Source organism: Hyla sarda, chromosome 10 (genome assembly GCF_029499605.1).
Source record: "Hyla sarda isolate aHylSar1 chromosome 10, aHylSar1.hap1, whole genome shotgun sequence".
Classification (NCBI taxonomy): Eukaryota; Metazoa; Chordata; class Amphibia; order Anura; family Hylidae; genus Hyla; species Hyla sarda.
The window spans coordinates 85,744,013-85,770,712 of record NC_079198.1 but is presented as its reverse complement, the minus strand read 5'-3'; the positions used below and the strand labels follow the sequence as shown (position 1 = coordinate 85,770,712).

The following is a 26,700-nucleotide window of genomic DNA, read 5'->3' as shown; positions in this document are numbered from 1 at the left end:
CCAGGACAGGCAGGGGAGAGAAGCGGGCACCGGCGGCGGTCTTTGGCCCCGCAAAAGCCACTGCAGTTCATTCATTTAAAGCGCCCGCTTTAAATCAATGATCTGCAGCCGCTTCTTCGGGGCCGGGGGGTTGGGGGGTGGGTGGTGGAGAAATAGCCGATAACTTATACTGGAATATGGGTATAAGTTGTCGGCCATCGACCTGAAAGGCCACAGATTATCGGTATCGGCCTTAAAAAAAATGATATCAGTCGATCTCTACCCAAGACATTGATTTTATCAGTGACCTAGTAAATATCTGACCCCGTCCAAATTTGTTATTTCTTTACCAGATTAAGTGCATGCACATAAGTAAATCACACAGACACATTGTCAGTGGTAACATACTTCTAACCGTTTATTTGTCAGTCATCAAGTTATATAGACATTGCAATTAGCATAAGTTCCCATCCTCACTAGGGAGGTGTGTTTAGCTTTGCCATATAAGGTATGCTCTTCCTGTTAGATTTTTTGGAAAGACTTTAGGCGTTAGCTAGAACTGGAAATTCCTTACAAGGTGGGAGAGGGGGAAAACAAGGAGCAGAGCAAGGGCCTTGTCAAATAGTCTTTTTATACTGCATATATATATATATATATATATATATATATATATATATATATATATATCTCCATTACACCCGGACAGTCAACCACTGGAAGTTGAAGTTTTGCAACATCTTTAGGGCCACATTTTGAGACCACTGATCTAGCTTTTTCATTTTGTAACAAATACCCAGACATAACACAAGACAATGTTTGCTTATAAGTTGAACTTTCTGGCTTCATGAAACATAAAAATAAACCCCATATAAATGAAAGGAAATTATTTTAATTAAAGTCATAAGTTTTTAAAGGAAAAATAAAATATTTTGGTGAGTGTTGCCTGTTGCTGCTGATGGCCTGACTTTTTTGAGACACAGGATGATATCCTGACTGGAACTGGAGTATCCCTGTATCCCATGATGCACATGTATGACATCATACATAAATGGTAAAGGAGTACTCCCCTGGAATTTTTTTTTTTTTTTTAAATCAACTGGTACCAGAAAGTTAAACAGATTTGTAAATTACCTCTATTTAAAAGTACTTATCATCTGCTGAAAGCTCCAGAGAAAGTTGTGTAGTTCTTTTCTGTCTGACCACAGTGCTCTCTGCTGACACCTCTGTTCATGTCAGGAACTGTCCAGAGCAGGATAAGTTTGCCATGGGGATTTGCTCCTACTCTGGACAGTTCCTGACATGCACAGAGGTGTCAGCAGAGAGCACTGTGGTGAGACAGAAAATACATTCAAAAAGAAAAGAACTTCCTGTGGAACATACAGCAGCTGATAAGTACTGGAAGGATTACGATTTTTAAATAGAAGTAATTTACAAATATGTTTAACTTTCTGGCACCAGTTGATTTAAAAATTTTTTTCCCCAGTGGAGTACCCCTTTAAGAACTGGTGTATGGAGTGGATCACCGCACTCCATACATGATGGGTGTCTCGGTCCTTTCTGCACCTGACACCAGATGATAGCATTTGGCATCAGCATAAAAAACAACTCCAATGCAGGCCATTTAACGCCCTAGATGCTGAAATAAAAATTAACAATGTTATTTAGATGATAAGCTGCTTGGTACAAGGCCTGTCAGGTTGAAAAGGGGGGGGGGGTGCCAATGGGTTTTCAGTGCCTCTGTTACTTTGTATGCTGGTAGTAGGTACTTGGCTTCAGAGGAACCCGGCTCACGGCGCTGATCGACCAGAAAGGAAGGTATGCTTAAAAGAGGATTTATTGACCAGAATGCAACGCGTTTCGCTGCGCATGCGCAGCGAAACGCGTTGCATTCTGGTCAATAAATCCTCTTTTAAGCATACCTTCCTGTCTGGTCGATCAGCGCCGTGAGCCGGGTTCCTCTGAAGCCAAGTACCTACTACCACTTTAACTCCGGAGGGTAGCAGACGACCTTCCTCTAAATACCCATCCCATTGTTGTGTATGTGCTTACACAACCACCCAGGGTGAGCAATTCTAATATATATATATATATATATATATATATATATATATATATATATATATTTAGCCCCCTGGGTCCATCAATATTATTCTATGGAGCGCTTACTTCCTTATCTCTAGACTTTGTATGCTGGACTTGCTGATAACTCACAGCTGTCTGAGCACCAGAAGAGATAGAAAAGACTATAGAGAAGCAGACCATTATTGCTATTTACAAGGGTGGTGACGTGTTGTCCTGTGTGGAAAAATTACCCCGTATATCACAGACACAGCTTTACTAAGCACCTCCTTACAGGGTCATAAATAGTTAAAGGGGTATTCCAGGCAAAACCTTTATATATATATATATATATATATATATATATATATATATATATATATATTAACTGGTTCCGGAAAGTTAAACAGATTTGTAAATTACTTTGATTAAAAAATCTTAATCCTTCCAATAGTTATTAGCTTCTGAAGTTTTCTGTCTAACTGCTCAATGATGATGTCACGTCCCGGGACGTGAGTCATCAGAGAGCAGTTAGACAGAAAACAACAACTCAACTTCAGAAGCTAATAACTATTGGAAGGATTAAGATTTTTTAATAGAAGTAATTTACAAATCTGTTTAACTTTCCAGGGCCAGTTGATATATAAAAACAAGTTTTGGCCTGGAATACCTTTTTAAATCCTACACATATGGAAACAGGCTACAATGAAGACCTACAGAAATTAACACTTGTTGTCTTAAAGGGGTGCTACTTTTCAACCTCTTCTCCCTCAGCCCACTTGCCTGTCAGGCCTGTTCCCCACAACCTTTTCACTTTCTTTATCCTAGAGTTGTGTCTCCTTCTGTACTTACAAAAAGGTACAAAAAGTATTCTACCATTTGGCTACTAGAAATGATCAGAGTGATCAGAATAAACCTCAGAGTCTGGTGTATTCAGGAGGGTAGTATGTTTCCTTCCTCTCCCTCTCAGTGGTGACTGACAACTGACTGCTATGTATCTGTAGACACAACTACCTGGAGTGCCCCATTACAGAGAGTAAAGGAGATAAGGGGCACACTGCCCTCAGAAACACACCAGATTAAAGGAGTTACCCAGGAATAGAAAAACAGAGCTAATTTCTTTCAAAAACAGCTCCACATCTGTCCCCAGGTTGTGTGCGGTATTACAACTTGGTTCCCTTCACTTTAATGGAACTAAGCTGCAGAACCACACCCACCTGGAGAAAGACAAGGAGTGGGTTTTTGAAAGAAATTAGCTCTGTTTTCCTGTTCCTGGATAACCCCTTTTAAAGGGGTACTCCGGTGGAATTTTTTTTTTTTTTACTAACTGGTGCCAAAAAGTTGAACAGATTTGTAACTTACTTCTGTTTAAAAATCTTAATCCTTCCAGTACTTATCAGCTGCTGTATGTGCCACGGGAAGTTATATTATTTTTAAATTTCCTTTCAGTCTGACCATAGTGCTCTCTGTTGACACCTCTGTCCATGTCAGGAACTGCCCAGAGCAGGAAAAAATCCCCATAGCAAATCTATCCTGCTCTGGACAGTTCCTGACATGGACAGAGGTGTCAGCAGAGAGCACTGTGGTCAGACTGAAAGGAAATTCAAAAAGAAAATAACTTCCTGTGGCGCATACAGCAGCTGATAAGTACTAGAAGGATTAAGATTCTTAAATAGAAGTAAGTTACAAATCTGTTCAAGTTTTTGGCACCAGTTGATAAAAAAAAATGTTTTCCACCGGAGTACCCCTTTAATTATAATCTGGGTGTATTCTTTGATCACTACTGTGTTTCCCCAAAAATACACCCTACTCCGAAAATAAGCCCTAGCTGGATTATCGGGGTGGGCTGCAATTTAAGCCCTACCACAAAAATAAGACCTAGGACAGGGGTACTCAACTGGCAGACCGCGGTCCAGATCCGGACCGCAGCCGCCAGTAAAGAGGACCGGAACGCTCCCCCCCTCCCCCTTTGGCTGGTCCCTTGGCTAGTTAAATGAGCCGGGGCAGGGACGCTGTCGCTTTGAAACGTCCGTGCGTATGCACGCCCGTCATGGACGTGTCCCTGCCCCGGCTGCTAAGCAGCAGAAGGAGATCCCGCCACCGAGAGCTGCAGCTTCAGTTGCGGACGCTGTGAAGGTGGGGAAGTGCTGATTTCCGCTGGGGATGAAATGTGTAGTTTATTATGGCAGAGGGGTGGGGGGGCACTGTAGGAGTGTGGAGGACGACGGGGGAAGGGGAAGATGGGGGGGCTGTAGCAGTGTGGAGGACGGGGGGCTGCAGGAGTGTGGAGAATGGGGGGGGGGCTGCAGGAGTGTGGAGGATGGGGGCTGCAGGAGTGTGGAGGATGGGGGCTGCAGGAGTGTGGAGGATGGGGGGCTGCAGGAGTGTGGAGGATGGGGGCTGTGGGAGTGGGGAGGATGGGGGGCTGTAGCAGTGTGGAAGATGGGGGGGGGTTGCGGCATCCTCCACACTGCTACAGCCCCCCCATCCTCCACACTGCTACAGCCCCCCATCCTCCACACTGCTACAGCGCCCCATCCTCCACACTCCCACAGTCCCCCATCCTCCGCACTGCTACAGCCCCCCCATCCTCCACACTGCTACAGCCCCCCATCCTCCACACTGCTACAGCCCCCCATCCTCCACACTGCTACAGCCCCCCATCCTCCACACTCCCACAGCCCCCCATCCTCCGCACTGCTACAGCCCCCCATCCTTCCACAGCCCCCCATCCTCCACACTCCCACAGCCCCCAATCCTCCACACTCCTGCAGCCCCCCATAAATAAATAAGTCATACACTGAAAATAAGCCCTAGTGTGTTTTTTGTGACTAAAATTTAGATAAGACCCGGTCTTATTTTCGGAGAAACACGGTACTATTAACCAAATGGCACAATTTTTGCTAATAGGGGTGAACTTGACCCCATTTTATACTGCCTTTGCATAGGATACTAAAATTACAGTAGGTAAGTACAGTAAGTAGTGGTAAGTAATAGTGTTGAGCGGCATAGGCCATATTCGAATTCGCGAATATTCGCGAATATATGGACGAATATTCGTCATATTTGCGAATATTCGCATATTCGTAATATTCTCGTTTTATTTTCGCATATGCGAATATTCGCGTGTGCAAGAATTGCCATACGAAAATTTGCATCAAAAAATCTAGCAAAAGCGAAAATTCGCATATGCGAAAATATGCAAATGTTTCGCATATGCGAAAATTCGCACGCCAATCTCACACAGTAGTATTAGAGCCTTCTTACACCACATAAGCTGGAAGCAGAGAGGGGTGATCACTGTGATGTGTACTGTGGAAAAAAAAAAAAAAACAAAAACGAATATTCATAATTACGAATATATAGCGCTATATTCGCGAATATTTGCGAATTCGCGAATATGCGATATTCGCGAATAAAATTCGAATTGCGAATATTCGCGAGCAACACTAGTAAGTAATAGCTATATACCTAGGCTAGCATCATTGCTTAAACACAACACATACTGAACCTACAAACAACATTGCCCCAGTGCTGAAATGATTTAAAAGGTACAATGGTTTTAAATACATGAATGTAAACAGACAAATGTATACAAACAAAGTGACAACTGGAAAAAAAGAGACCCAATAGGATCCTTGTGCTCAAAAGTATTTATAGTGGTACCACATATCTCACAACAAGGTGCATAAACACTTGCATATTATAAAATCATCAGGATAGGTAAACAAAGACACTAACAGCAATGTACAAAAAGTGCAAAAACAAGTAAATAGAATATGCAAAGTGCAAAATGCATTACCCAAACATATAGAACAGAGGTACCATACACTCACCCCATGTGCTTAGTGCCTTAGCATAGGGCATTGTAATCTCATAACATATCCATTGTGAATATGTCACATGTCATCTCTTGTCTTATATTATTTCTTATTTCAAAGGAAGAGAAAGAGCAACTGATGACAATATTCTTCTCGTATAATCAGGTGAGAAACAAGGTAACGGTAAAGGGGGAGGAGGTTGTAATGGTTTGCAGAAACAGGGATTCTTAAAATATAGTGTAGCAAGTTAAAGGGGTACTCCACTGGAAAACATTTTTTTTTTAAATCAACTGGTGCCAGAAAGTTAAACAGATTTGTAACTTACTTCTATTAAAAAATCTTAATTCTTCTAGTATTTATCAGCTGCTGTATGCTCCACAGGTAGTTCTTTTCTTTTTGAATTTCCTGTCTGTCTGACCACAGTGCTCTCAGCTGACACCTCTGTCCATTTTAGGAACTGTCCAGAATAGGAGCATATCCACATAGAAAACCTATCTTGCTCTGGACAGTTCCTGAGATGAACAGAGGTGTCAGCAGAGAGCACTGTGGTCAGACAGAAAGGAAATTCTAAAAGAAAATAACTACCTTTGGATCATACAGCGGCTGATAAGTACAGATCTGTTTAACTTTCTGGCACCAGTTGATCCAAGTTTTCCAGTGGAGTACCCCTTTAAGATGCTAATGTTTATGGTTCAATTGATGCCTTATATACCATCACAGGGTTCATGGTAATAAAATAATCAATGTTATTTACTTCACCTGTCAGTAATTTTAGCCTGCTTATAGACAATGGTGGAGATTTATCAAAACCTGTCCAGAGGAAAAGTCACCCAGTTGCCCATAGCAACCAATCAGATCGCTTCTTTCATTTTGCAGAGGCCTTGTTAAAAATGAAAGAAGCAATCTGATTGGTTGCTATGGGCAACTAGGCGACTTTTCCTCTGGACAGGTTTTGATCAATCTCCCCCCTAATGTGTGTGAACAAGAATGAGGAGCAACTACAATACTCAATATTTTCCTTGGCTAAATATAGTTTGGTAAATATTATTATTAAGTAGTATTAGCAGAGACATTAAGATTATTATTATTATTATTATTATTATTACTTATATAGGTCTATTGTATGCTACTGCAATTTACTTTAAGATTTTTTTTCCGGATAATTAAACTTATTTAAAGGGGTACTCCACCCCTAGACAGCTTATTCCCTATCTAAATCTCGGCTGCGGGACCCCAGACATCTGGTGCACAGAGCGAACTTCGCTCCGTGCTGGATGACTGGCGATGCAGAGCGGTGGCTCGTGATGTCACGGTCACGCTCTGCCCCGCCCATGATGTCATGGCCATGCCCCCTCAATGCAAGTCTATGGAAGGGGGCGTGATACCCATCACACCCCTCCCATAGATTTGCATTGAGGGGGTGTGGCCATGATGTCAAGAGCCTCCGGGGCTCCGACACTGCACCAGATGCTCTAAAAGAATGTTGTGTGCAGCAGGGAGATCATGGGGGTCCCCATTGGCGGGACCCCCGCGATGAGACATCTTATCCCCTATCCTTTGGATACGGGATAAGATGTCTAGGGGCGAAGTACAAAGACTCACTATAAACAAGGTGTGGGTGTATATCTGCACCTGGGTATGTCGCAGTGCACCTGAATTTCCACAGCTCCTCAGTATCTCACAATTCAGAAAAATTGCACTTGTACAACTGGACTTGAGTTCAACGTTTAACACTTTACTTCATCCGTATGTCTTCATATACAAAACTCTAAATACGGAGACAGTGTATACGGACACAACATAATCACCCAGTGCTCGTTCGCTGATTCCGTCTACAGCATAGAATTTAAAGTTTTGTATATGAAGACATACGGTTGAAGTAAAATGTTAAACTTTGAACTTAAGTCCAGTTGTACGAGTGCAATTTTTCTGAACTAGGGGCGGAGTACCCCTTTAAAGCTGTATAATAGATGACCATATATTGATAAATAAAGTTATTTTATTACCTTTCTGTGGTATTTCATGCTTTCCTTCTGCTTCTGATGCAAACAATCTGATATTTTCCCTTCCTGTCTGGTGTATATCCTGCAATGGACCTCCTGTTCCTGCTGTACACTCTAACCCAGAATTTAGCAACTTTTTCTCCCTCCTTCTGGGTCGGAGTTTTTTTTTTTCTGTGTATTGGGTGGGGTTAGAGTGATAAGGTTTAGTGCAAAGATAAAAAAAAAAAAAACTTTATTTACCAAGATATTTCTATCTATCATCATCGAAAATATAAAAAAACAACTGAAGTTAGTACATTGTAGTAGTAGCAAGCATATGCATAAGAATACTGATCAAAACCAAAACTAAGAGAACCTCCTAACATAGTAAACTTGTTAACCTACACATGCATACAGTATTGGGAAAATGTTACGTGACTTTATCAAAAATCACTAGGTAACTGGATGGAATTTAAAATCAGTACATATAGCAAACAACATAACACTACAACAGCCAGGCACTATGTATAGTTATGTTGTAAAAGACAGTAAATATTATTATTTAAATATTTTTCTAAAATTGGGGAGGTCTCGGGGAAGGTAAATATAAACTATCTAGTTTTCCTGGGAACTAAGCTAGGAAGAAACCATCACCCAGTTGGTGCCCCACCTCTTACAGCATAAACTTCAACTAGGTAGGGAAAGGGGTGCAGGTGGAGTTTGTGGCTGCATATCCCTGTCCTCTATATTACAACAGTAAAATGAGACTAGCCTAACAAGGAATTGGGACTTATCAGGAAGGCAGTGGGACATGGGCATAAAGGGTATAGCGTAACATGTGATGCCAATGTGCTATAATATTGATACACTGGTTTTGCATAAAGAAAACCAACAAATAGTTGCTCTAAACGTATACTGCAAACTTGAACTAGATAATCTACAGATAAACCAGATTTATCAAACAGCCTGAGCCACTGAGAAAGTTCTGGTGCATTTATGTGTAATGTGTTTTCTAGGTTTGCTCTGTCTGAGGGCCAAATCAGATGGTCCAAGCCAACCCGAGAATAATTCATTTGCACTGGATGCGGATGATGTCCTCTTTCATGCACAAACTTACTGCTGGGTCAGATTTGGAAAGAGGGCATATGCAACCAAAATGTAAAAAGCATTGATGGGGTATTTAGTACTATCTTAGATGAAGATTACATTATTTTATACTTATTTACTACTGTGTTTTCTCTTTGTATAGCACTGGACAGATGAATTTTTACAATGGAATCCAACTGACTTTGACAATATGACTATCACTTCCATTCCTACTGAGACCATATGGATTCCAGATATAAAGATAGCTGAACTGTAAGTGCAAATATGACCTGCATGACACTGTGCAAATAACACGAAAGGTAGAGTAAGGTGTTATAGAAAGTTTAGATTGTTGTTTGCAAATTCACCCAAAACAAGGCTGTCTGTAGAATCAATAAAGCCCTGGCATCAAAGCAACAACATCTGCATGATCTGTTTTCAAGTGCTTGTTAATGTGCATTGTAAAGGGCCAATGATCTTCTTTATTGTCTGATATACATTGGAGAAAAAGTCCATCACAAATACAAAATACCAGAATTCCTAGGGCATCTTTACATGGGCTTTAACCGGGAGTTTTTTATGCAAAAGATTTAAAATAATGTATATATATATATATATATATATATATATATATATATATATATATATACAAATCATAAAATGTTGCAGTATCTTGTAATACCTTTTTTTATTGGACTAACAGCATTTTGTAGAGAAGCTTTCGGGATTCCTCCCTTTATCAAGTCCAAAGCAAATCTAAGCTCATAAGTAGAAGACACAGGTTACATCTCACAAATATGCAGGGGTTAAGACAATAGATGTGGAGAATTCACACTAAGATGGGCCATAAATTGTCCTGTTATGGGAACATAGACTAAATAGATACGAATGAGAAAAAGGGGGAGGGAGGGGGGGCAGGGGAGAGACTGGTAATTAGCAGGACATAGTGAGATGTAATAGAGAATACAGTGCAGGTTATAAGAGAATACAGTATATAGCACAGGTTATAAGAAATTTTGATGATGAGATAAGAAGCTCAAATCCACATTAAGTCCCCTGTTTTTCGATTTAAAAAAAAGTATAATTTTGGCTTCAAATGTCTTTCTCTCTTGAGTGCTTTTGAAGTTCCCTCTCAGTATCTTGATTGTAAGGTCATGTATGGAGGGGCCTGTTTGGGTAAAATGGTATCCAACTGGGTTGCAGTAGTCATTTTCTTTATGGCGGTTGATGGAATGTCTGTGTAGATTCATCCTTTTGTTGAGTTTACGGCTGGTTTCACCAATGTAGCATCCCATGTCACACTTGGTGCATTGTATCACCTGATAGAGTGCTCTTGCACCCCACCCACCTCTATCAGGTGTATATAAGGTGCCTTGGATGTTTCAGATCTTGCAATGCCTGCTGAGTTGTTCACACAGAGGCATATTCATAGTGTAGGGTCCGTCCCAAAATGAGGTCACCTTACCGTGGTGGGACGGTCCAAGCTATTTGGCCGCCAAATTTGCAAGCTAAGTACCTCACTGTTTCATAATTTCATATTTTCATTTATTGCACTACAGCTGTATAGCTTTTCATGTTTTATCTATATACTCATGTTTCATCTATATACTCATGTTTTATCTATATCTTTGTGCTAGCAGTGTGCTGCTGTATTCTCCTGTTGCTGTATATTTTGCACAGTAGCCTGCACCTGTAAGCCAGGTCCATATAATAGTCTGGAATCATTAGTGCTGGCCAACTTATTCTTTGTTCATATATATATATATATATATATATATATATATATATATATATATATATATATCAGCGGATAACTCCAGAAATTGTGAAATTGTGAAATAACAAGTGAATTTATTCAGCCCATGTCAGCAGCAATGTTTCAATTCATCAATAGAATCATTTTCAAGCAGAGTGATACACAGCATTATGGGGCTTTTTATGCCCAGACAAGTGATTGCAACAATCAAGTGCACATGTGAGAGAATGATGCATCATTATATATAAATATTACAAAACTATTGTTAAAATTACAAAATCTGTGTATATTATACAAAATGTGATAAAATGTCAATAATAAATTCTTGTGGGGAGGGGGGGGGGGCTAGCCGCGGACTGAGATGGACGCGTGAGCCTGCAGCTCTCCTTCCTAGCACGCTCCCAACACCTCTCTCACCCTTCTCATCAGTGTGGCTATGTCACAGAACCTACTGTGACCCCAATGAATCACCGGGACCGGGGAAAAACCAAGCCAACATGGCTAAATTCCTCAAAAAGAAGAATGCAAGCTCTCCAGCCAGGCCTCCCAAGATGGCGCCTGTGACTTCCCCTCACCAGGCTTATGAGGATGAAGCAGACTCTGACAGATATGAGGAGGGAGCTGCACCTGCGGTGGTTACACAGCACTTCCTCAAGACCTTTATGAAAAAAGCACTCTCTGAAGCCTTAAAGCCAATGATTGCCGACTTGACTGAAACGTAGACGGAGGTACACACCATCGGTTACAGAACGGAGGCACTGGAAGTAGCTTGCTCTGGTATGGCTTCCCACTCTGAAATGCCGGCGACCAGGCAGAGAGAGGCACCGGAGACCCTGTGAAAAGTCACCATGGACATTTTCACCAATCTCCTGGTCCCAGAAAGAGCTGCACAGGTCACCATTGAGAGAATATACAGAGCATTGTGCCCTAAACCTAAACCCTCGGAACACCCAAGGGATGTGATATGTGGACTGCTATCTTATGTGGACACTGCGTCCATACTGCAAGCTGCGAGAGATCACAGACCGCTCATATATGGAGATGCTGAAGTCACAATGTACCAAGATATCTCTCCCACCACATTGGCAAACCACAGGCTCCATAAGCCACTACTGGAGAAACTAAGAGAAAGAAATCTCACCTATGCATGGCTCTTCCCATTCGGACTCTCCATCAACTTTAACCGCAGAAGGATCACAGTCCAGTCACCGGAGGACTTGGAGGCGATTTGGTCAACCCTAGATATTGCACCTATGGACATTTCGACTTGTCTCCCTGTCGCCGATATGCCGCCGTTACCGTCGCTCCTGAGACATGACGAATGAAAACAGGTCTACAGACAGAAGTCCAACAAAATGAGGAAGATGCCTGTTAACGGACAGCCGTTGCCTCGCTGAGAGACACTAGCTGCGAACCCAATCCGGGCTCAGTACTCAGGTTAACTTGGGACCTTCTGACTGTTCTCCTATATGTCGGCTGAATGTCTTTGATCTGCACTATTGTGAATATATTCTCCACTGATCGAGCTAGGATCAAGTTATTTCTACAGTATATAGTCATGTTGCACTTTAGTTATGTTTATAGCTGTGGTTTTGGTACATAGCCCCCACTACTGAAATTCTGGTTCATGCATACTATGTTATAAAGTAGGTAGTTTTTATACTACTTGAAGTAGAGTGTTCTTACCCTGTTATATGCAACCCCCCCCTCCACAATTCTATTCTTTACTCTATTGACTTCACACTCATCCCCATTTGGGATTCTCTAACCATTCTATGCACTTGTCCCTGTATACTTCTCCTGTTAACCTTCTTTCTCCTACTTGGCCTAGGTGTTACCTTTAATACTCTCTCAAATCCCTCCTTGAGGCCCTTCCTCTTCCCCTCCCCCTCTCTCCCCTTCCTCTTTCCTGACTCTATTACTATCTCTGATCATGCTCCTACCCACATCACTCTTTCTCTCTAACTATCTTCACCCACCCCACCTCGTTGGCGACTAAATGAAAGCATTTTGGAGGACACTAGAGCGAGAATACTAATTAATACTAATTCAGGTCCATCAATCCCAGTTGTATGGGAGGCACACAATTCTTATATCAGAGGTATTTATATTTTGTGGGGCTACAAACTCAAAAAAGAAAGACAGGGTACCATAAATTCTCTCTTAACTAGAATTTCCACGTTGGAAAGGTCACAAAAACAAACTCAAGCATTCGCAGTGCAGGGAGAACTTAAATCCCTCAGAGAACAACTATTGAACCACTTGCAATTAAAGTCATCTTGAACTTATCTTCTTTATAGACACAAAATATATGCACACGGGAATAAGGGAGGCAAACTAATGTCCACTCTTCTTAAAACAGCGAAAGCTAAGAGCCACATACACGCCATCAGATCAACCAGGGGTGTTACCTACATGACCTCACTAGTTATGGCTAAATCTTTTAGAGACTTTTACCATTCTCTTTATAATCTGAGAGAGGACGATTCTGCCCAACAGAGAGAGGAACGGATATGTCTTATAGACAAGTTCCTCAATGAGCTTCATCTTCCAAACTTGACTCCTCCTATGGTGCAGGAATTGCTATCGCCGGTCAGATGGAGGAGGTGGGTAGGGTCCTTACCTCATTCCCACCTGGTAAAAGTCTAGGCCCAGATGGTCCCCCTCTCTCTTATTATAATATATTTCGGGAAATACTCCAGCCTAAATAAATTGAGTTTTGTGTGGCACTCTTCTGGGGGGAAGCACTTCCCAAGCAGACACAGGAGGCTCATGTCACTCTTTTGGTGAAAGAGGGGAAGCATCTGGAGAAATGCGATAGCTATAGACCGATCTACCTTCTCAACCTAGACCTTGAGATTTGGGCAAAATTACTCTCATTACGCATAAAAAAATTCCTACCTCATTTGATTGGCAGTGAGCAATCTGGTTTTGTTCCCAGGAGAGAGGGCCACACAAATATATGGAGACGATTGACAAGAATACATGAAGCACAAGCCAACAAAACCCCCCATAGTCCTTCTCGGTGTAGATGCCGAGAAGGCTTTTGATAGGGTCAGCTGGCCCTTTATGAAAGTAGCATTGCTGAAGTTTAACCTCCCAGCGGTCTTTGTGGAAGCAACCTTTTCACTTTATTCTTGTCCCACAGCCTCCCTATTAGCGAACGAAGTAATCTCCTCTGCTTTCCCCATCAGCAATGGAACCAGGCCGGGCTGTCCTTTATCACAGACTCTCTTTGTCTTGGTAATGTAGACCTTATTAAAGAAGGTTCGCCAGACGACGTGGATTAGAGGTTTGTCCCTCCAGGGGGGCTAACTTAAAGTTCTTGCTTTTGCGAATGACTTCTTTTTCTTATGGAGAGACCCCATGGGAGGTCTGCCCTGCCTGGTTCAGCTGTTTGAGGAATTTGGCCATATTTCCAATTTCAAGGTTAATATCACCAAGTCAGAATTGCTGAATATCTCAGTTCCCAATACCCACGTAGCTACGATTAAGCAACTCAAACCATTCCCGTGGGCCAACACCTCGCTGAAATAGTTAGGGGTCCACATACCTACCTCAGTTACAAGAGTGTATGATCTAAATAACAAGCCCTTACTGAAAAACATCAGTCAGTTACTAGCCGACTATGATCTTCCCATGATATTGTGGTTTGGACGGAAGAATGTCCTTAAATGTTATGTCCTTCCCAATCTTCTTTACATGAGGAGAATGCTTCCCATAGCCCTTCCCTTATTGTTCTTTAAGCAAATTAAATCTGTGTTCTCTAGATATGTCTGGAAAATTAGCAAACCTATGTTGACTCATAGACTACTAAGCTAGGTGTCCGGCAGAGGCTGGGGGATAGGCCTCCCCGATGTCAATCTAAGAAAGGGATACACGCTACTAACCTTTTACATGACATTTGGATACCTCCTCGTGTCAGGTATAGGGCAGACTCTAAATATCTTCTCTACCAAGGAGTAATTACGACCTGATCAGAACTCTCCTCATCTCTTGCCCCTGCTATTTCTCCTCTACTTCCTTCTACCTTGATACCTGCGGTTGTGGGTCAGCTCGCTCACACTTTTTAATCAATGTGGGACAGATTACACAAAGTTTCTGTAACCCAGTTATTCCGGGATGGATTCTGAGGGCACTGTAGCCCCTGCAAAGATATTCCTTCCTAAACATAAACCACTTTACCAGCTGCTGTTCCTCCTTTCTGGAAAAATTTGGTCAGCTGAAAAAATTAACCAAGTTTGAGGAGCTAGTCCTTAATCCACAACCCAGCAAGAGGATATTGTCAAATTGTCTATCACTCATCCTATCTGCACAAAGCCAACCTCCTCCACACTTTGTGGACTCATGGGCGAAGGAGCTGGGGTTGATCTTATCAGACTCCGACATAGCACTAGTACTCCAACACTCCAATGGATTCTCCCGCTGTGTTACACTCCTGGAGGCCCATTATAAAGTTGTCTCTAGATGGTATAAAACGCCAGAATTTCTATATACTCACAAACTGTCTGCAACTAACCTTTGCTGGCGTTGTATAACACACATAGGAACCTACTCACACATTTGCTGGACCTGCCCAGCCAGAACGCCCTTTTGGAAGGAGATTAATACTACAATTGATTCTATCATGAAATCAAGGATCCCCCTCTCTCTCGGGCTGCAGTGTTGCTGGGTTTGCCATCCTCGGTATACACCGCGGGGAAACACTCCTGGCAGCTGCAAAATCCATAATTCCACTCCATTGGCTCAAAACTGAAGCACCCTCAGTGGGAGAATGGCTTTCTAAGGTCCACCAGGTGTGTAGAATTGAGGAGATGCATCATAGAGCAATGAGAACTCATAATAAATTCTTGAAAATGTGGAGACCCTGGTTACAAACTGAACATGGTAAATGACAGGTGGTATGATGTGATGTTCCACGAACATCCAGTTTGAAATTGATTGTGATAGTTACCGCACAACCATATATGAGAACACAACCCGTGATGTGAATATAAACTAGTATAAACTAGGTTATAGCTTCCACATTCTTGAGTCTCGGAGACTCATTATATAATAAATAGTGCTTCCCAAGGAATATGCTCCATTAGGTAAGTATATAGAGTGCCAAACCAATAAAATAATGAAATGATAAAGAAATAAAAAATGACCTATACCCATATCAGTCATGCCACATGCATTATGAAGGATGTAAATACCTCTGAGCCAAGGAATGGCATGCACTCAAGTACTAGGGTTCTAGGTAAGAGCACATACCTCATGAGGCACAGGGGATCAGTTCCAAAAGAGTCAGAACTGTCTCCTGCATCACCATCCATTGGCAGCCTATAGAGGACACTGTGACAATAACTCCCCACAATCATCCTTCTATTCAATCATGGGGAAAAGGTCAGATAATTTGTAAGTTGCATAGTACTATATGAGCACATTACGCTTTAAAAGTTATCAAAAAATAAATAAAAATAAAAACTAAAAAAAATGACTGCCCATCCAAACAAAAGGTTGTGTCACATATTCCGAAATCGGAACCATGCCCCAATGTCATGGAGCTACCCCATCCGTACAGTGTGCAAAAACCCACAAAATAACAAAATGTAAAATAAATTAAAATAAAAAGTTTTTTATTACATCATAAAGTCTCACATATGAATTATAAACATAATTTATTAAACCACTGAACGGTTATGCTGTCCACTCTCTCCCTTGAATCTTCATTGATCCATATAGATCCAATAATATACTTCATAGAATCTAAAAGGAAAAAAATTACAATTAATATTTGCAAAAAAAAACAAAAAACACAAAAATAATAATTCACTTGTGTATCACCCCCTATACTTGTGATAAAAAAAAAGTACCTGTTCCAAGGGGAACCAATAAAGTTGTTTCCATTCAACATTCAACATTAAGTCCCTGTGGACATAATAAACCCAACCTCTGGATCCACCACAACTCTTTTTTCCCTAAGGAGAGCAAGCCTGTCACATCCCGGCCGGCTGTCCTGTCCTGCATTGCCATAGTTAGCTGTTCATCTGTCTGCGGTTTTCTACCTAATTTTTTATATTTAGCTCTTTATTATAATTCTCATGCACTTTGATCATTATTGTAGTGTCATTTACATTAGCACTGTGCACCTTTGAGTAGCAGCATTGTTGTTATCCTTTTCTATTGTTGCAGGACAGGACTTGAGATTAGGGGGTTCTGCTTTGTTCCCTTACGGGTCTTGTTTTTAGATATCCTTGTCTATTTCACATAGTGATGTCATGTGTGTGTGTTTTTTGTACAATAAAGATATACTTGATCATTGAACAAGATTTTTTTGGGTGTGCACTTGTATACTGTGATCCCTGGTTTACTACATAGGTTGAGCCCCCCTCACTTGTCATTTCACAATTCCTGCAGTGCTGCGCTGTTATCTGCTTATCTAAAGTGAACCAAGGTTTGGATCGCTGGCTCCTTTTTGTTGATTCGAAGTAGTGCTGCTATACCGTCTATGTATATCTATATATATAAAACTCAATGGCCCTCATTTACTAAAGGATAACCAACACTTTTTCTCGGTTATTGCGCCTAAAATTTGGTTGCATCCCGCTTTCGACCAAATCTGCGACTTAAATTTAGGCGCACAACCTACATTTTCTTAAAAACGCAGAGATTTTTTTTTTACCTACAAAATGGGCGTGCTTTACTTGAAGAGGGTCGTAAACCCGACAAAAAGAGAAAAAAACACTCCGAGTGTGAAGAAAACTGTGAGTTTTGCTTCACAGAAAGCTGACAGCTCAGAGCTGTCGGTAAATTCCTCAAAACGGAGTGAATCCTGCTACCCCCAGCATGGAACAGGGTCTGTTCCATGTTGGGGGTAGTAGTAGAGGGGCTGAGGGATTGATCGCACCAGGTCTCACTTCTGAGACCCGATCCGATGTTATTAAGCAGGAGAGCAAGCGGCATGTTCCGATCCCCTGCAATGTACTGTAAACTTTCATTTTTAAATTTCCCACCAGAAGCCCTGAATGGCTGGGACCGAGGAGCCAATCAGGGCTCCTGGCAGGGTTTTAATATAGAAGCGCTGTGGTGGGCAAAGATGTATAGAATCGCTGGGGGGGGTATATATCTGGCCCCTCCAGAGTTTCTATATATCTTTGCCCCTGCTGCGCTATATCAAACTTAGTGCCCGCTGCGCTTGAATAAATGTACTGCCCCCCCCAGCGCTATTATATATCTATACTGACCCCCCGCTGCGCATATACTGACCCCCCCCCCAGATGCACATATTAATATTCATGCTCTCCCTCCCCTGGCTGCCAATGAATGAAAACACTACTAGCGGCAGAGCAGAAGGCTGCTGCCCGCTCACGCTGCTAAGAGTTTGTCATTCATAGCAGGCAGCTGCATATCATGCTGTGGGGGTCAGACATATGGATATATGTCTGACCCTCACATCATACATATACAAATGCTGGCTCACCGCTATGAATGACAAGTAAGCTATTGGCAGCAGCAGCGCGAGCCTCCGCTCCCTGCACTGCTTTACTTGTCATTCATAGCGGTGAGCCGGCACCTGTATATATAGATGCTGTGAGGGTCAGACATATATCCATATGTCTGACCCCCACAGCATGATATGCAGCTGCTGCCTGCTATGAATGACAAACTCTTAGCTGCGAAAGCGGGCAGCAGCCTTCCGCTCCGCCGCTAATAGAGTTTTCATTCATTGGCAGCCAGGGGAGGGAGAAGATGAAGATTAATATGTGCAGCTTGGGGGGGCATTATATATATAAATATGCACAGTGGGGGTCAGTATATGCGCAGCGGGGGTCAGTATTGATATATAATATCGCTGGGGGGGGCAGTACATTTATTCAAGCGCAGCGGCCACTAAGTTTGATATAGCGCAGCAGGGGGAAATATATATAGAAATGCTGGAGGGGCCAGATATATACCCCCCAGTAATTCTATACATCTTTGCCCACCACAGCGCTTCTATATTAAAACCCTGCCAGGAGTCCTAATTGGCTCCTCGGCCACGGCCATTCAGGGCTTCTGGTGGGGAATTTAAAAATGAAAGTTTACAATACATTGCAGGGGATCGGAACATGCCTCCCGCTCCTCTGCTTAATAACTTTTGATCGGATCGGGTCTCAGAAGTGAGACCCGGTGCGATCAATCCCTCAGCCCCTGTACTACTACCCCCAACATGGAACAGACCCTGTTCCATGATGGGGGTAGTAGTACAAGCACTAATGTAGTCAGAATTTGCAGAGACTTTTTTCTGTCGCACAGAATACATTTTGTGTGACAGAAAAAAAACCTGCGACAGAAAGAAAGGGAAATTGGGCGACAGATTAGTAAATCACAAGGAAAAAAAAGACGAGTACACTGAAAAAAAAAAAACTAACCGACACTCCAGTTTTTGTAAATGAGGGCCAATGTGTGTATGTATGTTTGTATATTCCAGCATCATGTCCAAACAGCTAACAGCTAAAGATTTTAACATGAAAATTGGCACACGTTAGTTACATGTCAACAACAAACATAGGATAGGTAATTTAACCCTTACTCACCACCATTTGCCAGGGTCAAGGTTTTTGTTTAAAGTCCCATACAAGTCTGTGGGAAATATGTTACTGCATAACTTCCAAACGGCTGGAGATATTTCGATAATACTTGGTCACTTATACTTATATGTCCACTTAAAATATAGGATAGTTGATTTAACCTTTAACTACCCCTGTCAGGCCCAAGGCCTGATTATTAAAATCCTATATGTGTATTATAATTGTAACTGTGTAATGTCTTATCCAAGACATGGGTGAGAGGTCATTCAGACTGTATTTTGTGTATTGCATTTTATTGGGGGTCTGGCTGTTTGTTTACATCTCCTTTGAAGTCGTGCACTCTGGTCCCATCATATAATCAAACAGATAAGGCGTCAGGAAGAGAGATGCCCCACCTGGTGGGATCAGAGGGGAGGGGGGGAATGGAGTCTCCCTCCCAAGAAAGCAGATATGATATTTAAACAATGCTAGACTAAAAGTGGGTTGTTCAATGCTGTGCAACGAGCTGACAAGACCATCCTAAGAACAGCTGGAACTCACTCATTGACTGCTATATCATCATGCTGTAAGAACTTCATCTTTTGTTTTCTGAACTTGCCTTGCAAAACTTTTTTATATATTTTTGTAACTGTATGTCATTTGTTTCTGTATTTTTATATAGTCAGCACTGTGATACCTTTTATCAGATTAAATTTTTAATTAATCAGCTCTGGTCTTTGATCTCTAAATATATGAGCTCACCTTTCTGAAGGAGGCTCTGGTAAAACACGTTTATCTAAGGGTTAGTTTGGTGACTTGCTGGGATTTGTAGTGGATACCCAGAGGTCCGATGGCCTTAACCCTTGCACCATCACACTCTCTCTAATGTCTTGGCTGGACCGATAGGGTGTGATTGTGACAACCCCCATTTGTGAGGGTCGGGGTTTTTGTTTAAAGTCCCATGCAAATCAATGGGAAATGTATGTTCCCGCATAATTTCCATACAGCTGAAGATATTTCAATTATACCTGGTACACATATTACTTATATGTCAAATAAAAAGATATGATAGTTAAATTAACCCTTATCTACACCCTTATATAACAGATGGGTTTTTGTTTCAAGTCCTATGTAAGTATTTGGGACTTCCAGTACCTTACTCCACAAGCTCCACTATGCATCTCCTTGTGAATGTGTCAGTCTGGCTTGCAAGCCACACCCGATCTCACAAAGACATGCCCACATTTTAAGCCCCACCCCTTTTATTATCTACCCTTTTTGTGCATCGGTCTGGTTTGCAAATCCCGCCCAGTTGCACAAAGCCACGCCCCCTTCTATTTTCAGCTTACAATATCTTCATCACAAATCAGTCCCACCTGAGGACAGGATATGAGGATGGAACATGAGAACGGGATATGAGGTCGGGATATGAGGACAGGATTTTAGGGTGGGATATAAGGACGGTATATGAGGTCGGGATATGAAGACGGGATATGAGAAAGGGATATGAGGTCGGGATATGAGGACAGGATATGAGGTCGAGATAGGAGGATGGGATAGGAGGACAGGATAGGAGGACGGGATATGAGGATGGGATATGATGACGGAATATGAAGACAATATAGGAAGTCAGAATAGGATGTTGGGATAGGCGGTTGAGATATGAGGTCGGGATATGAGGTCGGGATATGAGGATGGGATATGAGGACGGGATATGAGGACAGGATATGAGGTCGAGATAGGAGGATGGGATAGGAGGTCGGGATTTGAGGTCGGGATAGGAGGTCGGGATAGGAGGTCGGGATAGGAGGTCAGGATAGGAGGTCGAGATATGAGGTTGGGATATGAGGATGGAATATGAGGACAGAATATGAGGTCAAGATAGGAGGATGGGATAGGAGGTCAGGATATGAGGACGGGATATGAGGTCAAGATAAAAGGTCAGAATATGAGGACGGGATAGGAGGACAGGATATGAAGTCGAGATATGAGGACAGGATGTGAGGTCGGGATGTGAGGTGTATACAGTTTATACATTTATATACAATCATAGCCGTAAATGTTGGCACCCCAGATATTTTTCAAGAAAATTATTTCTCACAGAAAAGGATTGCAGTAACACATGTTTTGCTATACACATGTTTATTCCCTTTGTGTGTATTGGAACTAAACCAAAAAAGGGAGACAAAAATGCAAATGGGACATAATGTCACACCAAACTCCAAAAATGGGCTGGACAAAATTATTGGTACCCTTTCAAAATTGTGGATAAATAAAATTGTTTCAAGCATGTGATGCTCCATTAAACTCACCTGAGGCAAGTAACAGGTGTGGGCAATATAAAAATCACACCTGAAAGCAGATATAAAGGAGAGAAGTTCACTTAGTCTTTGCATTTTGTCTCAGGAAGCATCAGTGTCAGCGCGAACTATCTGTCGACAATTAAATTAAATGCTATGGCATGAGACCCAGAAGGACCCCACTGCTGACACAGAGACATAAAAAAGCAAGACTACATTTTGCCAAAATGAACTTGAGTAAGCCAAAATCCTTCTGGGAAAACATATGAGACCAAGATAGAGCTTTTTGGTAAAGCACATCATTCTACTGTTTACTGAAAACAGAATAAGGCCTACAAAGAAAAGAACACAGTACTTACAGTAAAATATGGTGGAGGTTCAATTATATTTTGGGGTCGTTTTGCTGCCTCTAGCACTGGGTTCCTTGAATGTGTGTAAGGCATCATAAAATCTGAGGATTACCAGCGGATTTTGGGTCGCACTGTACAGCCCAGTGTCAGAAAGCTGGGTTTGTGTCTGAGATGTTGGGTCTTTCAGCAGGACAATGATTCCAAAGATACGTCAAAAAGCACCCAGAAATGGATGGTAACAAAGCGCTGAAGAGTTCTGAAGTGGAAAGAAATGAGTCCAGATCCAAATCTCATTGAGCACTTGTGGAGAGATTTTAAAATTGCTGTTGGGAAAAGGCGCCTTCCAATAAGAGAGACCTGGAGCAGTTTGCAAAGGAAGAGCAGTCCAACATTCCGGCTGAGAGGTGTAAGAAGCTTATTGATGGGAAGCGACTGATTTCTGTTATTTTTTCCAAAGAGTGTGCAACCAAATATTAAGTTAAGGGTGTCAATAATTTTTTCCATCCAATTTTTGGAGTTTGGTGTGACATTATGTCCAATTTGCTTTTTTTTCCCTCCCTTTTTTTGGTTTAGTTCCAATACACACAAAGGGAATAAACATGTGTATAGCAAAAGATGTGTTACTGCAATCTTTTTCTGTGAGAAATACTTAATTTTCTTGAAAAATGTCAGGGGCGTATATATATATATATATATATATATATATATATATATATATATACATTGTTACTTCAGTGAAAATTCTGTGAAAATGTAGTAAAGTGCAGAAGAGTTGGGGTCCCTACAGCCCTGCTCACACTGGGGGTCACACACACAAAGCGGGTTATCACTTTGAAGGAACAGCCCCACCACTTCACTAGCTCTCTTGGCGCCCTGATAATTCAGTCTTTTTTGGAGGAATATTTGGAGTATCCGCATATCCTGACCTCATATGCCATCTTTATACCCTGTCCTCATATTCTATCCTGACATCCTGGTCTCATATCCATACCTCATAACCCGTCCTCATATCCCAACCTCATATCTTGTAGAGTAAGGTACCATAAGTCCTGTAGATTGCATAAAGTTGACATATAGTTGACATATAAGTGACATATGTACCAAGTTCTATCAAAGTATCTGTTTGGAAGTGATGCTGTAACATACAACACACACATTGAGTTTTATATATCGATAGACGGCCATCACATTAAACACAGGTAAAGTTAGATTTATCTCATGACTTACTGCCAGGGTCTACAGCTTCGTACCTTGTATGGAGCAAACAGATCCCGTTTCATAAAGCCTGTCTCCACTCATGTGCAGAAGAACTTTCAAGAATGCCATGCTTTTTATATTATTAAACTATTCAAAAGCCTCTAATTGTAAGACAACAAACAGGCCAAGCACATGACTATCATCTCTAGCTATGCATTTCACTGGTAATGTTATTTTAATGTGTTGTCACTACATACAGTATATTGGGAAAACCTACATACAATGCATTAGGAAAGTCTTCAGACCCTTTAGCTTTTTTCACATTTGTAATATTGCGGCCTTGTGCTTAATTCAACAAAACTCAAGTTTTTCCTCTCAATCTGCATGCAGTGTCCCATAACAAGACTGTAAAAAACAGCATTTTAAAAATGTTTTGCTCATTGATTAAAAAGGAAAAAAATGATATTTCTCATGGACATAAGTATTCAGACCCTTTACTCAGTACTTAGTTGAAGCACCTTTGCCACAAGGTTTACACATCTGGATTTGGGGATTTTTTTCCCATTGCTCCCTGCATATCTTCTCATGCTCTGTCAGATTGGATGAATACCGTTAGTGGAAGCCATTTTCAGCTATCTTCACAGATTTTTGATTGGGTTTGATTGTGATTCATAGATGCCCCCTGTTTCACTGGAGTGACCATGACAATCAGAGTGACCAAGACCCTTCTCCCCCGATTACTTAGTTTGTTGGTGGAGCGGCCAGTTCTAGGAAGAGTTCTGGTTGTTTTAAACATCTTCCACTTAAGAACTATGGAGTCCATTGTGCTCCAACCTTCCCGCGACCTTTGCCTCCACACAATCATATCTCGGAGCCCTACAGGCAGTTCTTTCCCTCTCATGGCTTGGTTCATGCTCTGATATGCGTTGTTAGCTGTGAGACCTTATTTAGACAGCGGGGGGGGGGGGGGGGTCCATGTGAAGTTTTAGTTTTTCCTTTTTAATAAATCTGCATTATCACATCAGGAGTCAAATCTTACAGCTGTGTCCAAACATTGTGGTGGCACCAAGGAGAGAAGAAGAGAACTGTAGAAATATGGATAAGTAAGTGTTCAGACAGAAGCAGGTCTCTGGAAAAAGACTCTCTTCTGGAGATTCTAGGAGAGTTGACCAGCATGTATAATATAGTGGCTGAACAACAAGTAATCAGTGTCCAAATTATTGTTCTCCTTGGGAAAATAAAGTACTGACCGACAATAATGAAATAATCTTTAACCATTTGCATTAATGTTGTGTTTTATCTTCCCACAGTGTGGCCCCTGAGAGTTCCTCAGGACCTAGTTTTGTCTACATTAATAACATGGGACTAGTAAAATATCAGAAGACACACACAGGATCATCCATGTGCTTGTTCTACATATACTTCTTCCCTTTTGATGTTCACAATTGTACTCTAAGTTTTTATAGTCAACTTCATTCAGGTACATCTTTACTTTACGACAATGTAAATCACATTCACGGTGAAAAAAAAACTTACAGGGGTACTCCACTAAACTAAAATGTTTTCAAATCAACTGGTGCCAGAAAGTTAAACAGATTTGTAAATTACTTCTATTTAAAAAAATGTAACCCTTCCAGTACTTATCAGCTGCTGTATGTTCCAGATGAAGTTCTTTTCTTTTTAAATTTCCTTTCTGTCTGACCCCTGTGCTCTCTGCTGACACCTCTGTCCATTTTAGGAACTGTCCAGAGCAGGATAGGTTTGCTATGGCGATTTGCTCCTACTCTGGATAATTCCTAAAATGGATAGAGGTGTCAGCAGAGAGCACAGTGGTCAGACAGAAAGGAAATTCAAAAAGAAACGAACTTCCTCAGGAACATACAGCAGCTGATAAGTACTGGAAGGGTTAAGATTTTTAAATAGAAGTAATTTACAAATCTGGCAAAAAACAGAGATATCAATGTCCGGCACTGCTGCTGACCACCGAAAGGACCTGGATCTAGGATGAATAGGAGTAGTCCCCGAAGCTAAGGTAGTGCTCTGACTTGTAAGACGAGTCAAATACAATGTGCAAGGAGAAGGTGAAAAAAGTCGGCAGACTCACCAAGGCTTCCTGAAAAAAGAAGCCTTGGTGAGTCTGCCGACTTTTTTCACCTTCTCCGTGCACATTGTAATTTACAAATCTGTTTAACTTTCTGGCACCAGTTGATTAAAAAAAATGTTTTCCAGTGGAATACCCCTTTAAATCCAAATATTGATGTCAGCTTCAGTATTTCTTCCTTTATGCTAAGTTTCCACTTGTTTTTTTTCTGACAGTTTTTGGAAAACTGCTGCTGCAGTTTTTGAGCCAAAAACAGAAGTGTACTCAAAAGGAATAGGAAATATAAAGGAAGGACTTACATTTCTCCTCCCTTATGGATCCACTTCTGACTTTGGCTCAAAAACTGCAGTGGCAGTTTTCCAAAAACTGCCAGAAAAAAAAAGTGGAAGTGGAAACTTAGCCTTAGAGAGTCTTCATTTCATACATGCCTGTCCCTAAATTCCTATGTATGTTACATGTAAAAATTCCACTTTAATGTCTATTTCTTTCTAAATAGAAACAGTTCTGTTTTGAAAGATGTTTCATTTATCTTCTCATGGGCTCTGTCAATTTTTTTTTAACAAAAAAAAATAAAGAATCGAGTCCCCTGCATGGATATAGAGTTAAAGGTATTTCCCAAACATTAGATATTGATGGCCTAACCTCTGACCGGCTGAGTGACGGCACCTGGCACCCCACAGAATAGCTGTTTGGGTGGGCAGTGGCACCTAAGTATGCAAAATGTAGATCAGCTGGAAGCCTTGGCTGTGTGCACTTTGTAGCGGTTTTGTTGGGGTACTGCAGCTCGACTCCCATTGAAGTAAATATGAGCTGAGTTACAACAGCCCGTCACTACCACAACGCAATGTATGGCACACCATGGCTCACCTGAATAGCAGATTGTCAGAATAGATCAGAAATTGGTGGCCTATCCTGAATATAGGCCATCAATTTCTGAAGTTGGAGAATAACTTTAACCCCTTAAGGACCAAGTCCATTGTGGCCTTTAGGACCAAGGCAATTTTCATTTTTGCACTTTCTTTTTTTCCTCCTCCCCTTCTAAAAATGCCTAGTATAACTCTCAGATAGTCGACAGTTCAGCCTACCTGACACACATTTAGTATTTTAGTATTTTACCTTTGTCCTGGATTAGCTATAATATATTCATTGAAAAAATAAATAATGCACCAAGAAGAAGTTGTTGGAATCTAATTATTACATATGCAAGTAATTACAGTATATTTAAGTGAATAAATTAAGTTTGCTAGGGCAGACTGTATAACTGAAAGAAAGCTCTAGTGCCCTGTTGGCCATCTCTGTTGAAAATTAAAATGTTTGTTTTGGAAAAAAAACAATCTGGAAACTGTGCAGACAAAAGAAGTGTTACAATTTGGTTAGATTCCTGGGAAATTATTATCCTGTGAAAAAAAAAATGCTAGCTCGAAGCCCTGCCATGAGAGGAAACACATGTACCTGCAAATATCACTGAGCTGCTGGTGTTCCTCATATCACTACTAAGAGCGACCGATTGTCTGGCTCCCCAGATCATCACACAGT

The 26,700-nt window shown here is 41.4% G+C and overlaps 1 protein-coding gene across 2 annotated transcripts in view; it reads left to right on the top strand.

The window, feature by feature from the left end:
- The first annotated feature begins 6,517 nt into the window (after positions 1-6,517).
- The window catches only part of LOC130293713 (5-hydroxytryptamine receptor 3A-like), a 49,790-nt gene continuing 29,607 nt past the window's right edge, over positions 6,518-26,700 (top strand). The window contains exons 1-3 of one of the 2 annotated variants that reach the window (XM_056542740.1): positions 6,518-6,586; positions 9,090-9,199; positions 24,374-24,543. In XM_056542740.1, coding sequence (XP_056398715.1) covers positions 6,584-6,586; positions 9,090-9,199; positions 24,374-24,543 — 283 coding nt within the window. In that variant the 5' untranslated portion in view covers positions 6,518-6,583. Of the gene's footprint in view, positions 6,587-6,778; positions 6,896-9,089; positions 9,200-24,373; positions 24,544-26,700 lie in introns of those variants that run through there. The other variant, XM_056542739.1, reaches the window with a different exon arrangement.